At 35.3% G+C, this 16,720-nt stretch overlaps 1 protein-coding gene across 2 annotated transcripts in view; it reads right to left on the reverse strand.

Annotated features, from left to right (window-relative positions):
* Nucleotides 1-16,720, reverse strand: part of Vav3 (vav guanine nucleotide exchange factor 3) — a 359,269-nt gene that overhangs the window by 55,915 nt on the left and 286,634 nt on the right. For both annotated transcript variants that reach the window (XM_076861720.1, XM_076861719.1), the window contains exon 20: nucleotides 3,023-3,159. In XM_076861720.1, coding sequence (XP_076717835.1) covers nucleotides 3,023-3,159 — 137 coding nt within the window. The remainder of the gene's footprint in view (nucleotides 1-3,022; nucleotides 3,160-16,720) is intronic.

Here is a 16,720-nt window from a genome sequence, read left to right on the forward strand (position 1 = left end):
CACCCATTGCATAATCAAAAAAAATTGACAAAGTAGACTATATAAAAAAAAAAAACTTTTGTTCTATGTATAACAATGGGAATAAAAATAGAAACCACAGATTAGAAGAAAATATATAAAAATAACACATTTTATAAGGAAAGGATTTAGGCCTAAAATATATAAGGAACGCTCAATATTTAGAAAATAGAATCTGTTAAGAATTTGTTTTTGATGAAATACTGGAATAAGTATTTATTCACCACTAAAGGTAGATGGATGATATATGAAAAAATGTTCACAATTATTTATTTATTAGGGAAATGCAAATAAAAAACACCATGGGATACTACTATATAGCAATTAGACCAGAAAAAAATGAAAAAGACTGACCATACACAATGTTGGATCAGTTATGGATCACCTCAAATTTTTCTCTACAGCTGGTGAAAATGTAGCATGGCACAGTGACTTTTAAAATCAGGTTTAGTAAAATATATTTAGTAATATATTCATATATCTATGTATGATCCATCATTTCCCCTCTTGAAATTTAGCTAAGAAAAATGAAAGCAGACAACCATACAAAGACTTATACTTGAATGTTCACAAACACTTTATTTGTAACAACCAAATGCCACTAACAACCAGAAAATCCATTGGTAAGAGAATAAACAAATTGTGCTATATCTATACATGGTATAATAACCAGCAATGAAAAGAAAGAACATGATTAAATATCAAGATGATAATGCTGAGTGAAAGACATACAAAAAAGAATACACATTATATAAAATTCTAAAAGGCAAAAACTTATCCATAATCTGAAAGCAGAACAATGGTTTTACCTTGGAGTTGTACCTTTTGCCTTGGAGTTGGAAGGGTAGAGTAATAAATGAGGGTATGAAGAAAGGACCATAAAGGGTCACAAAAATATTACTCAGCTTTAAAGAAGAATGAAATTATGGCATTTGCTAGTAAATGGATGGAGTTAGAGAATATCATGCTAAGTGAAATAAGCCAATCCCAAAAAACCAATGGCACAATGTTTTCTCTGATATGTAGATGCTAATACACAATGTGGGGGTGGGGGGTGCTACGAAAGAACAGAACTTTAGATGACGTACAGAAGAGTGAAGGGAAGCGAAGGGGAATGGGGATAGGAAGGATCTTAGAATGAAACAGACATTATTAACTTATGTACATATGTGACTGCATGACTGATGTGATTCTACATGTACAATCAGAAAAAAATGAGAAATTACACTCTATTTATGTATGATATATCAAAGTGCATAAATGCACTCTACTGTCATGTATAATTAATTAGAACAAATAAAAAAGTTATTAAAAAGAAGTTTGGGTGGGGCTGGGATTGTGGCTCAGTGACTGCAAGTGTGAGGCACTGAGTTCGATCCTCAACACTACGTAAAAATTAATAAGTAAAAAATAAAGGTATTGTGTCCATCTACAACTACAAAAATATGTTTAAAAAAGAAGTTTGGGACCAGTGAATACATGTATTATCTTGACTGTAATGGTGGTTTTACTTGTATACACATTTGTCAAAACTTATCAAGTTGCACATTTTAAATACGTATAAGTGGGCATATATCTCAAAGATTATATATATATATATATATATATATATATATATATATATATATATATATATATATATATATATATATATATGGGTTTTAAGTAGTAGCAGTGAGCCAAATAAGAGTAGTTTCTGCAAGACACTAGATTATGAATGTAACGTAGAGGGGAAGAGACAGAACACATGACTCCCCTAACAAGTGCAGCTTTGCTATGGGAGAACAAGAGAGTGAGAAGGAAGAGGGAACCTGATAGAACCAAAGACTGAGTTACCCATGTTTTCAGTGGCGAGGAGCTTGAGCATATTTATATACCATAGAAAAGGAGCAGGGGGAGAATGAAATTGAAAATGTGAGATGGAAAATCCAAGAAGAAAGGCAAGTATTGAATAAGAGGAGCATATGGGTAAGAATGTAGGTATATCCTGCGGTTATGTTGAGGGATGCATGAGTTAGTAGAATTTTTCTGTTATTCTTTCTTCTGAGAAGGATGACATATGAAAAATATTGGAGCTTTGGAAAACTCATTGCCTACAGCAGTTGAAATGATGGTTGTAGATAAATGTTCAATCTTAGAGCATTCTCATGTAATGAGATGAAAGACAGTAAAATATTCCATGCCAGTGAAAGCTCTTGCTTACATGTGAGCACAGTGGGATATTATCCAATAGTTCTCTGCCTTCTCTTCCTTTACCCTTAACCAAATTTCATTCACATGCTAATCTTCCTATTGATCCTTACCTACCTCTTCCCTCAATGCACAATAGATGTTTAACAAATCCTTTAGATTTGCTGGGGAATATTTTGAATACTCATAAGAAAATAGAGAATAATTTAATGAACAGCAGCTTCTATTATCCAGCTTCATCAAAACTTAACATTATAGCATATTTATCTCAATTTAAAAAATGCTTAAATCAAATGTAGTCTTACTGGCAAGATGGATTTTACCACTAGCAAACATCAACATAATCACTTACTTTTCATATTTCATATATTTCATGAAAAATGCCCAGGGCACCCTCTGAGAACCTCAGGTACTGTGGGTAGGCAAAGAATCAAATATGGCCAGAAATGGCCACTGGCAAGCTAATTAGGTTGTTTCCCTGAAGTAAACTGTTAATATATTAAAGCCATGCAAATTAGATCATGCCCACAGGTACTGAGTTTGGAAAATCTGCTCTAGCAAGGTATGAATTTTTAATAAAAATGATAATTATGACTAACAGCATTGACACTATTTTCCTTTAGCTTTCTAACATTCACTGCCATTTTAGTATTGGTAAATATGAGGAAGGCTTATAAAAAAATAATTTCCCTCTTCATAGTATGTAAGATTTCTGAATCTGAAAGCATGCAATCAGTTTCTAAAGATAACAGCTTATTCTTCATGCAGTTATGAATCATCCATTAAATTTAAAAAGTTATAATTTTGATAGTACCTGCCAAAACCGACTGTGTGCATCTCCTCTCAGAAGTTCAACGGTATCCCCTGCCTGGATATGTAACGGGGGTCCTTCATGAAGAGCTGGGGGTGGTGTTCCAGTGTAGTTTCTAATGACCTGCATCTTTGGCAAACCTGAAAATAAGCAATGTGAGTTCTAGAATTGAGAAAGCAATGATGTGTAAAGTCCAAATATATTTTTAAAAGCCATTATTAATATTAAAAATGTTTTTAACATTTTTTCTTTTCTTTTCTTAGTTGTAGGTGGACACAACACCTTTATTTTATTTTTACGTGGTGCTGAGGATCCAACCCAGTGCTTCATGCATGCTAGGTGAGTGCTCTTCCTCTGAGCCACAACCCCAGCCCAACATTAAAAACATTTTAATACCACTAGGTCCAAGAAAACATTTGAAGTAATTCTAATGGAATGCATTTCAACTTTCTCATTATTCGAGATGGTAATAGAAGAAGACATGAATTTATCCCCTGATCCCTTACATACTTTCCCTCTCCCTCACCATCAATCTCTTTTTAGTTGGAAAAATATTTCTCTTTCAGTTGATGCCTGCTTCATAAAAAACACATCACGTATGGTACAGTTTAATGGAAAAGAATCAATTTTTTCATCAACTCTATCCTTTTTGCCTACTACTTTCCTCTTGGGCATTGGCTGATTTCATCACTAAGGAGGCTCACTATTTCTGTGTATGTATCACACTGCCCAGTATAAGGTTGCTATCTTAAGGTTATCTTTGTAATTCAAAAGCAAAGGGGTGATGGATGTGCCACTGCAATACTTAAAACATTTATATGAAGAAACTCTTTGGACTCAAATTTAGGCTTGCAAAACAGACCCAACGAAGGCAACATGTCCAAGCCAAGAGCATCAGTGATATATGAAACAGATCTGTCCACTGTCTGTATTTTTCTGAATGTTCAATGAAGACATTGAAGACATCAGTTCAATATTTCATTTTTGAGAACAGCAACTTCAACTTCACACAGGCCTAATTGTACCAATACTGGTCATTTAGAGGTGAAACTGCTCCCTTCTAAGAGAAAGATTGCTCATGAACATGATATTTATTGCATATTACAGAACTTAAGTCATTGCTTATTACCCTTCAGGAATTTTTATGCTAATGACTGACTGTAGTGACTGGCTGAAAGTGCTGCACATAGTACATAAAGGAGGTACATAATGACTGCCATTTTGGTTCTTGCTGTCCAAGTTGCCTAGAAAAGGCCTCGATAACTACATGGAATGCTCCAGCAAAGAGTTCAATAAAGTCCTCAAAATCCTTTTCAACAGCCAATGCAGAAAGGGGAAAACAAATGTCACTATAAATTAGAACTGAAAAGCTTTTGTCAACAGTGTCTTATCAATCCAGTCAATCAGAAGGCAGAGGGCTGAAACACATTGCATCCTTCACCCCAATTTAACAGCTGCAGCTGCTGAAGCATGTTAGGAGTTGGTACATCACCCCTTTGCTTCAGTTCTTGAGCCACAGACCCCCAGAGGGATGAATTTAATCCCACATCTATAATGGAGTGATTTCCTTCCAGATGCTAAAAGGTGGCACCCTAACACAAACAGCAGACTTTGTTGTTTTCCCAAAAACAATACTCCACAGGAGAACTCTTCTGGCTGAAGTGTTTATCAGACTTGTTCTCTACACACTGTAAATGCCTTTGAGTATAGAGAGTGCTTATTTTACACATTCTATTAAATTGCTACTGTTAACCTAAAATGAAATCTAAACATCCCGTACACACGACAATTGATTTGAAAGCTCAATATATAAAAGAGGATAACGTAGAATTTTTCAAATGGAGTCTGGTCTGCGTGATCGTTATTCCACCTTTGGAAGTCAGAGTTGAGGTTATTGAGCATGTCTAGGTAGACTCCCTGGGCAATTTTGGGTTTATGCCATTTTTTTTTAATATTTATTTTTTTAGTTATAGGTGAACACAATATCTTTATTTTATTTTTATGTGGTACTGAGGATCAAACCCACTGCCTCACACATGCTAGGCAAGGGCTCTACCTGTAAGCCACAACTCCAGCCCCAGGGTTATGCCAATTTTTAAATAGAAGATGAAGGCAAGAAAGAAGAGTTTTCAAAGCTGAAATAATGCATGTGGCCCTGTCCTTTCCTACAGTTGTCTGTGGCCAAGATCCACTGGGATAAAAGGAGCAATGCCATGTACATGTGACACACAGTAGGAAAGAGGCCAGTTCTCTCATTGTCAACATGCCCATTATCATATGTCATTATCAAGAAAAAATGATTGAAAACTTATAGGATGTTTAGGAACAAACATTCACTGGATGACATTTCACTACCCCAAAATGCATTTGAGATTATAGCATAGAAATGCCAAGCTACATACAAGGCTGTAGATGCCAGGCATGGAGCAATGTTGCCTCTTGCCTTTTTAGAGGACAGAATGCCATGACACATGGCCTAGTAAAAATGATAGCATTTAAAAAGGAAAAGTGCAAATGTATTAATATAGTCTGGTCAGAAAATAAGACCTAATTATGCTACAAAATAGCAACAATGGATTTTGCTTTTATAGCTCCGTTTATTCCTCATTTTTCATTTACTCTAACTTTTCTGCTATTACTATTTGATTATGAACTCCATTTGGGAAGTTGATCTAGTCGAACAATAGTATAAGTAATGTTACTAACCTCATTCTTGAAACAAAAATGGGTAACCCTTGCCAGGAATTCTGGTGGAGTCCAAGTAATAGCCAAAAAGACATAGTAACTAGCCTCAATTCTGCCCACAAAGGACTTGCAAAGAACAATATTTATTCAACTCGTATGCTTTTCTCATGGGACAAATTGTGAGTTTATAATATAATGGAATTTATACCTCTGGTTATTTGTTAGATGATCCTTGGGTATTTGTTTCTAACTGGTTAGCACTTTCCATTTTAGCATGATTTGTTGTTAGGGCTACAGGATTACAGAGATCAAAGGATAAAAGAAAGGAAACAAGGGCACAATGACATAAAGAAGACTGACATTTTGACCCTGCTTCTGATGCTAACACACAGAAGGTGTTCTACAAATACCAGCAGGACAAATAGTTTCTTTCCAAAGGAACCTTCCTTTTATAAAAAAGGCACAACCACATTGCTGTGAACATAATAACATCAACTGAGATTTAAAATGCAATTAAAATAAGAAAAGAGGGAATGGGTTAAACTTCAAGTCAGCACTTAGCCATCAATATAATATTTAACACAATCTACTGCCACAGCAGGCATCACACCTCATAAATGAGATCAAGAACAGAGAAGAAATTAGATTTACAGATGCTCATCTTTCAAATAACCATTTACTGTTGATTTAGTGTAGGTTTTCCTCTCCTTATAAAATATGCCTGACGGGTATTAACCTGAGTTTAAAAATGACCAGGACAGAACAGTCATGACATGTCCCCATGACAACTCAGTCATTGTGGCATATAGTTTATTAACAAGATTTTCCTGAAACTTATTCAAAAATCTCTCTCTTGTAACCTTTCTCCATTGACCTGCCTCCTTCCATCTGGAATTATGCTGAAGGAAGCAAATCTCCTTTTTATAGGCTAGCCTTTCAAACTTTCGTTGAGGCTGAAAATCCCTCGTTCTTAAAAAAAAAAAAAAAAAACTAGATATATTTTTCCTTGGTTATCCATGCTTTGAAGGATTTTGAGATGCAAAACAGCCTGAACTCTAAAGAGTAGAAATGTAGTCTTCCTCATTGACATTAATTAATCACAAACAAATACCCAAAGATTATCTTTAAAACGATGATCAAAAATATGCTTTTCATTATATTATAAACTCACAACTCACAGAAAGCTACTTATTTCTCCTTGGGAAAACTAAGATTAAGTAGTTGTTAAGTTTCTTTCTGCTCCAGAACTACATTTACAGCAGAGATGGCTCAGTCACAGTGCTACTCATCAAAATCTAAGCATTAAGGCTGCAACTATCTTCAGACATTGCGTGCAAAATAATCACATGTAATCTCATCATATATATTTGGGCAATCTTGGAAATTCCCAAAACTTTTATATAATCATAATTATAAATTATAATCATAATTATAAATTATGATTGAAATAGCTCAGCCAAAATTATGTATCCTGTCAAATGTTTAGTTATTTAGTTTTATTCACTATGACAAATGCTTTTTTGTACAGCTAACTATACCCTTAATACCTAACCCGTGCACAATTCTTTCCTTGAATTTTTGTTAACCCTAGTAATTGTGCTAGGTTTTAAATCAAAGTCTCCAAATCAGCCTTATGCATGAAAGATTCACACACAGAAGAATTGGCAATATTAAAATGATAGTTATATGCTAGTAATAATCATGGAGTTCTGATTAAATAAAACTTGAAGCCATGTGGAACACTAAAGTCTCAAAAAAAGAAAAAAGAAATGTGACACATGCCAAGAAATTGTTTTAAAAAGTGCTTTATAAAAACATTAATTCTAGATAGAATTCTATTAGAAAATTTACCAGATATAAACAATTTCATTAATAATTTTCACGTAAACCCTCAAACTCAATGAACTTAACAGTGTATCGTATCAGTGTCAGCTGCTGTGTTGTCTAAGCAGGGCAGGGAGAGTGATTGTCACAATACAGATTAGGATCTATTCAGGATGCTGATATTGCTGCCCTAATGCAATGGGCTTCCCTGGGACAATAACTCAGAGGAGAGTGCTGCGGATGAGAAAAATATGCTGTCAGTAATGTGCTGGCCTTTCACCTCTGAGGCCTAATTTAAAATCTAAACACAGCCACATTAAAAAATAATTAGTTCTGCAAGATGTCAGAGGAAACTGTTGGTTTATCCTTGGAAACTGATCATGAGCATAACACACATTCGTTTGTAACTGTATCTTTTGCCCAGTGCTGGACATGGAGGGTTCAGAACAGAGCCAGGGCATGACTCCTGTCCTCAGACAGACTATGCTCAGTCCACTGAACTGACAGGTGAATGCAAAAGGAGCAACACAATTGGGCATGGTTTCTTGTGCAGTGGGGACTTTTAAAAAATATTCCTATTCATGAAAGTTCAGGAAATTTTGTTTTAATAAATTTTAAGTAGGATCCTAAGATATAGATTTTATTTTTTTTTCTCCAAGTTTCCTCACTGTGACTACCAAATTCTGGCTAGGTTTTAGAACCTCATTCTTTGGGTACATGTACCAAAGCACCATGACCAACATCCAACATGACCAAACTTGTTTTTGAGAAAATTACAGTGAAGTAAGTACCATCTGGCATTATATCAACAAAACCTCCTTTAAATTAAGAGCTGTGCCCTTCCTGATTCAAGTCCACAATCTAAGGCTGAACCTCTAAAAATCAGGCTGAGTAGACTTGGGGGTTGCACCTCCCCTGCCCACCACACCTTTCGGGGCTCTTTCCAAGAAAGCACTGCTGTCTCATTCACTTGCTGGTCTTCCTAGAGGAGCAAAAGGAGCCTTAGAGCGAAAACCATCTGTGATAACAGAAGCAGACAATTTGGTGGAAAACAAACTAGTCTAAAGAACTAATTGTTCACAAAGGGAACACATCGCATCAATGATTTTTAAAAATCTTCATCCAGAGCAGCCTACTTTACTTTTATAAACAATGATGAGTCAAATGGAGGAAATAGTTATTGCTCATATAAAAAGAAGGGTTGGGTGTAGAAGCCTTCCTCCAACTTTACAAACACTGACTAGCCACTCTTTGGCACTGCCTATTAGAGTATTAGTGAATTGTGAATCAAGGGTGAAAGATAGAATAATGCCTTTTGGAAGGTTTTTAAATTTTAATTTATTAAAAAGATGGTTATAGGTTATGAGTGCAAAACAACTCTAAAATTTCATGTAACTTAAAAATTCATGCAAATTTAAAATTCAGTATTAACATATATGGATAGTTTAGTGAAAAAAAGATTTCCCTAAAATCTTTAAATAAAATCCTAGCTCCTGGAGAACACACTGTGGGTTTAGCAGAAATCTTAGTAAATAATCATTCCCAAGGATGTGAATCCATTTTGAGGAGCACAGCCCAGAACTATCTCATCATCTTCTTTTAAGACAGAAAAAGAACACAATCACACAACTCAAATAAGACTGTTATCATTGTTTAGTCTACTCACCTTGTCTTCTATATTATACAACTAGGAACCAAAATGGCAAATAAGTGATCTAATATCAAAAAGCTAGTTAAAAGCAGAAAAGAACAATAACTCACTTGACTGACTCCTAGTTTAGTGACCCTACAGCAGGCAGCCACTCCTCACAACCTATATGAAAGGCTGTGGCCAAGCACAAGCCTCCTGACAGGGATGACTTATCAGCATGATCTGAGGTACATCCCATGCCACCTGGGCATCCAGCTTTATCTTGGGAAGCAGCAATGGGGGATAGAATTTTCCTTCAAGTGGGGAAAGAACTGAGAGAGTTCCCCAAGACCAGCTTCATTCTAGGAGAAAGGTAATAACTCTAAATCAGATCCTCAAAAACTCCCACCTTGCCAGGTGAGGTGGTGCATGCCTGTAATCCCAGCAGCTCAGGAAGTTGAGGCAGGAGGTTCATGACTTCAAAGCCAGCCTCAGTAACAGCAAGACGTAAGCAATTCAGTGAGACCCTCTCTAAATAAAATACAAAACAGGGCTGGGGATGTGGTCAAGTGCCCCTGAGTTCAATCCCTAGTACCAAAAATATTTTTGAAAAGAAAAAGAAAAAAATCCAACTTAAAAAAAATCACCACACCAGACAATCCATGGAACTATCAGGGGCTGACACATCTACATGCAGCTGAGGATCTATGGCAAGTGGACACATGTAGTTGTACCTACACAAAGTTATAATCACTTAAACCACATCATTCTGCACTGCTCAGCACATCCAAGTATTTCACGGATGGTGATTAAGCCAAAGACTGCAATAAAGAGGCCAGATACATGAGATACCAGTGGCTGGGGAGAAGGCAAAAGGAGACCATCAAATGGGCAGTTCTTACTGAAGGAGGATGAACCAGATGACCAGATTTGCTCTAGTAGGACATGAAAGGAGAAGGCAGATGCATAGGTCATCAGGGCCTTGCTGACTCCTAAGATAAGATGACTAAGATCATTAGTTTCCAGAACTGTTGGTCCAAAAAGATTTTCTTCAATGTCTGCTGGACTTTTCCTTTGTAGAAGGCACCAAGATCCCAAGTGACCACTAATATGACTTTTGGGGCTATATTCTTACCCTTCTTTCTGTCCCCAAAGAAACTCAGCATGTTTCTTTCCTCCAATCAAAATAAAGTTTTCACTGGTCATGGTGGTATATTCCTGTAATCCCAGTGATTCAGGAGGCTGAGGCAGAAGGATTGTGTGCTCAAAGCTAGCCTCAGAAATTTAATGAGGCTCTAAGCAACTCAGAGAGATACTGTCTCAAAAAGGAACTGGGGATGTGGCTCATTGGTAAAGTGCCACTGGTTTCAATCCTCAGTATTTAAAAAAAAAAGAAGTAGTAGTTTTAAGAGTTCAGTCATAATGATATCTGAGGGACAAGAGAACAGAGTAAAAGTAAAATCAATTAAGACACTTTGCAATAGCCTCGTTTCCTTCCTTGCTCTACAGGTTAATTCATTTTCTCAACAGGTATATACACATCATTCATTTCTAGGCACTGGGAAAAAAACTAACCATGTCCATCCTTCATAAAGCTTGTATTTTAGAGAAAGTGACAAACACAAAGGAAGTGGATGAAAGTGATAAAAATCAGATTTAAGTATTACTAAAATGCATTTAGAAAAAATAATGGATTACAGAGTGCTTATGATGTAGGGGTAAGAGGATTTTGTGGGAAGGTGAGCAAGTCAGGCTTAAGACCTAAGGAAAAAGCTGTAAGCCTTTGAGATGGGGGTGAAATTGAACAATTAGGCTGAACTATAAACATGAAGACTCTGAGACTGGAATGAGCTTAAAGTACTTTGGGGTCCGGACACTGAATAAAAGCAAAGGACAAAATTTAAGAGAGATAATATGCAATCTTGAGAGCCTGGCCCATTTCATTATACCCTTTCTATGCTAATTTCTGTTGAATTATTTGAAATTTATTGAACAGGTAAGGTTCTCACTAGCATGCTGCACCTTCTTTCTGGAATTATACATGCTGTTGTCTGCACATAAATCTCAGCCCACATCCATGGAGGAAACTAAAAAGTCTGACCTCTCCTCTCATTCCCTAAAGCTCAAGTATCACTTCTGCTAAGAAACCCACTGCTATAGACTGAATGTTCACGTCTGGTTCATATGTTGACACCTAATCCCCCATGTGGTAGGAAGTGAATAGCTTATAAGGGTGATGCCTCAGTGGACATGATAGTGCCCTCAGAAGACATCCCGGAGAGCTGCTCACCCCTTCCACCATAAGAGAACACAAGGAGAGGACAACAGTCTATGAACCAGAAAGTAGGCCCTAATCAGACAGAATCTTCCAGCACCTTGACTTTGGACTTCTCAGCCTTTGGACTGTGAGAAATCAATTTCTTCTGTTTATAAGCTACCTAGTTTATGATGTTCTGTTGCAGCTGCCCAAATAAACTAACACATTTCTTTAATGCCTTAGACACACTCTTTTAGATACTTATACTTATTGTTTCAAAACCATTTATTACACAAAGATTATTATTTAGCTAATAAAAAATAACATCTAACAGACCATAAACACCTTTCTATGTACAGTTTTTTGTGGAGAGTTTATATCCTAGACAGTGACACCTTGGTGACAAATTTGTAATCTTTATCTCAACGAATTTTTTTAAAGAAAAAAGGTAGAAATGTAGTAATTCTTTTCCCTGACCCAAATTCTCTTCTAGATACATGGCATGCACACTGAATTACACCTCCAAAGTACCTCTAACAAAAGCATTTCTTCTCACCTTCATTTCTACCTCTCAGTTCAAGTATTCTCTTTCTAAGTGGTCACCCCTTATCAACTTTTATAATAGCTGATCCTGCATATAGCAGCAGGATTTTTTAAAAACATGAATTATATAACAATATTCTCCTATTTAAAACCCTTCCTACTACACTTAGAATTAGATCTGAACTCCTGGCCATCATCTATAAGACTCTCTGGCCCATGATAACTCTCCAGTCTCATTCTGTTCCAATCTCATATTTACTCACTTTTTTTTTTAAATTATGCTGAGCTTTTTACAGTCTCTCACAATCCTCAGCAAATAGGTTGGGTCCAGGTGGTCAATACATTTGTCATTCACAGAGTTATCCATTTACTTGTTATCTGTCTCCTTTCCTTTTTTGTATATTGTTCCACTCAAATTTATACAACAAACATTATTTTAATAATTAAATTTAGTCACTAATTAAATACTCAGTTTTGTTGCTACTGTAGAATTATAATTAGTTTTTTACTTGATTTTAAATTGTATTTCTGCTTTCATTTCTATCAATATGCTATATATAACTAAAATTTTTGTGAAATAAAATTATTTTTAGTGTGCAAAAATAGCTAATGTATTTCTTGAAAGTGCTTAATAATAATACTCTTAATTTATACTTATCCTCAGTATGCTTTAAATTAGGTGACTTGTATCATCTATAGTTTAAAAATAACTTTTTTATTCCTATATAGTAAGTTGTTTCATTTGCTTGCTTTTCTCAATCTTTCGCTCACTCTCGCTCTCCCTCCCTCCCTCCCTCCTTCCTTCCTGTGAAACACCTGCTTGAGCAGCAGTGAACATATTCAGATGCATTCCCCAAAGATTTAGATTTGTGCAGACACAGTTTATTGATTTGTAAGTTAAAATGAAAAGCATGTGCAATTGGTATTCTTGGCGGACAAAGTTTCGGAGAAAGCAAATGACTCTGAACCATCATTTTGATGTGCTGATTTTTTTTTTAAGAGACTTCCGAAGCCTTAGATAAGCGATCAGCTATCAACCATCTGCATAATCATGAACATAAATTGAATAATATCTTCATCCTTCTTAAGAACATTTTTTTTTCTAAAATAAACTTTGAAATAGGACACAGGCAAAACAGAAGAGCAGGTTCTTTATAAAACAGCTCTGCAATGAAATTATGAACTTGAAGAATTTCCAACCAATTCAGTGTTTGAAAACTGAGTCCACATTCAAACTCTGAGTATCCATCATCACCACCACAATATCTAACTGGTAACTAGAACATTACTTATCTTGCATTGTTTAATTTTTGTCCTTAACCTTTCCTTGCAGAAAAAAAAAAAGAATATAAGTCAGAACCATTTACTTAAATCTTATGAATTCAGACATGAGCAGAGGGAGTACGAAAATTTAGCAGCTTAAAATCAAGTGAATGTGTCACTATTATCAAAACCAGTAATGATGTTTCATAGGAAGAATCTGGCTAGGTATTCATGTGCTAAAAGTTTTGTTTAAATTTCCTTTTACTAGAGCCAAAGATCAGCAACCAACAAATCTACCTAAGAATACACATAAACTGTGGGGGAAAAGCATTCTCCTTTTTAGCAGTCAGGAACATTCCTTTTTAGGGCTGCCTGGAGTAAGGACAAGGAAGAATAACAGAAAATGGATATGCTATACCCTTATATGGAATAGTGTCCCTGTCAAAGAAAGTGCTTAGGATAATTTAGCCAAATGTTTTCAATTACCTGAAAAATAATGGAAATTCAGTTGCATGTCATCAGTTAAAAACAAACACAATGTTCATTCCATCAGTGCTGTCACCCAATGAGGGCAGAGTATTGGGTAAGAAACATGAGGGACAATTATAGAAAAGTCACACATGGTTATTTCAGATTTAATAATTAGTGAATAAGCCATTATTTTCCCCAAAGAAGCTGGGAAAGAATGAGATTCAAATTTTTTTGATGAGAATGATAATTTTCATTAGCAACAATTGACCCATAGAACTAAGAAGTTCAGATATTGAGTTTTAAAATTTCTATAGCATTGAGATTATCATATTGGGTGTATATATATATATATATATATATATATATATATATATATATTATACCTATTTCCTATAAATTGACTGGAAATACTAAAGACTTAATGTGGTCATATATAAGCTTCTGGAATTTACCACTTTTCAATTTAAAATAATTTAAATTTAAGTAGAATACTGATTTTAAAAAGTGTTGGTATTTTCTTGTCTTTTAAAACTTTGTTTTTTTTTCTCCTTCTCCTATTAACTGGAAAACTACTATTTCTTTTCCTAACCTTACTTCTTTTTCTTCCCTTACCTTCTTTATGGTTAATCTAATTCTCTCTCCAAATTTTTAGCTTTCCATCTTTTTTCTACATAAACAGTTTCTTAATCATCTTTATTTATCAAATGTATGTTATAGTTTCGACATGTTCAAAAGTAGCATAAGTTTTTTTAAGGATTAGATACACAATCCTTTTAATCATCTAAGGGTATAATAAAAATATGAAGGTAATAATTATTAAAATGTAAACTATGAACTACAAAGATATAATTGTTAAAATAGTGAGAAATTGTGCCAAAAAGTTATGTATAGAAAAGATATACTGAACTAGAACTTTTAGTTCTATCTCATTTCTCAATCAATGACACTTGAGACAAAGTTCACATGTAATTACAGTTTACAAAAGCACCCGCATTTAATACACAATATACTAACATGACATATCATCTAAAACCAAATTACTGATTTCTCACCAACTTTAATCACCGTGAAAAATTGCTTACCCTAACAAACAATGACCTTTGCCTGAACTCTATAGAGTCTGGTTTTTTCATTTACCCATTCTTTGTTCTTCCATTAAGACAAAATTTTCCAGAACAATGTAGAAAACTCTCTCTTTGTTCTGGTTTATCCCAGAACATTGAAGTATAATATATACTAAGTTAAACCAGTGTATTGGCTGGTTAAGCCATAGGAATTGAATGTCAACTGTTTTTGAACTAAGCATAATTCTGTTTAGAAAAGAATATTTTATATAAATTTGGATTTGAGTATTAGCTCTGTGGAGCAATCCTAATTAGTAACTTTCTGTCCAATAAGTTATAAACATTTTTTGAGTCCCTCCTTCCAATCTACCTTGGGGACCTAACCCTGAAGAAACTTAGTTACAATGCCCCCAGAATTCAACAGCAAAAATATTGCATTTTGCCCCTTCAGCTAGGGAGTATACCTAGTGATAGTAGAAATGCAATTTTCCCTTCTGTAAAAATATTTCCTCACTAAATAGTAAAAACTGTACACATTATTCATTACAAAATCACAAAATAATTATTTTGATCCTTATTTACTAATAATCTTTGTTTTACTAACCCCTAGCACACTGCTTGATATATGGTAAAAGCTTGGTAACAATGTTTTAATTTTAAGAAGAAGTTTGTACTTTAAGAGTCTAATGTAAATTTTTAAACATAAACATATGATACAACCAAGTTAACATGTCTTTTTCCTATTATTTTCAAAGATTTAAAAACTTATGACATTTGTTCTGAAAAGCACTCTGATTTATCCTGAAGAAATATAAACTTGTGAAGCGATTTCTGTTGTTTTGTTATCATAATTAATTAAATAATCGAGAGGGCAGGAAAACACAAAATTAAGAGAAAAACAAAACAAAATAGAATGTCCACCTGAGCAACTGAAGGAGTACATTACTTCTCAAAATTCTAAGAAATAACTAGGGACTATTTAATCAAGGAGATGAACTCACAAGCCACTTCTCCAGTATACCAGATGCACAAAGCTCTCCATTGAATTCCAAATAGCTTTTGTTTTCTTTTTCTACATCCTGAATAAAAAGAGTCTTATATAATATACATCTGTTTCTGGCAAATTTCACCAACACTAACCATGATGGTTGTGCCAAAAACTGAGATAATTAGTACCAAAGCAGTTTGAAAAGTTACAAGTATTTTCCCCTGAACACCATGTTTTGGCAGCTTGGGAGGCTGAGGCAGGAGGATCACGAATTCAAAGCCAGCCTCAGCAAAAATGAGGTGCTAAGCAACTCAGTGAGACCCTGTCTCTAAATAAAATACAAAATATGGCTGGGGATGCGGCTCAGTGGTCAAGTGCCCTTGAGTTCAATCCCTGGTACCCCAAAACAAAAACACAAACAAAAAAATCACAATGTTTTGGAATCCACAGCTGTTTAAAACACATCCATCTCCAAATTTGGTTGGTTGCTTGACTCACTGTTGGCTGTTTCCCTTCTTCTGAAATATTCTGGATACAAAGGGTGCAATAATGAGTAGGAGAGCTCTTTCCCTCAGAGCGGAGTGCCTAGTGGAGGACAGGGTGGAGTAAACACACCATCCCACACACTGTCACTGCTGTGATAGGACAGACCTGTTGCTGTGGAAGCACTGAGAGTAGAGACACCAGGAAGATCTTCCCTTGAGGGAAGAAGGCAATAAGTTAGAACTGATGAATATGTAAGCATCAGCCAGACACAGAAAAGGTGCTTTCCTGGCACCGCATTAAAGAAGGCACAAGTCTCTGTGAGTAAATGACATTCTTTACAGGACTCTGCATTTCCACAGGGTAAGTGAGGGCAGGTTGATCTGGACATTAGCAAAAAGAGTGGCTCAAGTGTTGGGCCACCAGAAAGGTACCTGATTAGGTGAGGCAGAAAACACAGGAAGGGGCTGATTTTCAGAAATTAGCACATGCT

The sequence above is a fragment of the Callospermophilus lateralis genome, chromosome 7 (assembly GCF_048772815.1).
Source record: "Callospermophilus lateralis isolate mCalLat2 chromosome 7, mCalLat2.hap1, whole genome shotgun sequence".
Lineage (NCBI taxonomy): Eukaryota > Metazoa > Chordata > Mammalia > Rodentia > Sciuridae > Callospermophilus > Callospermophilus lateralis.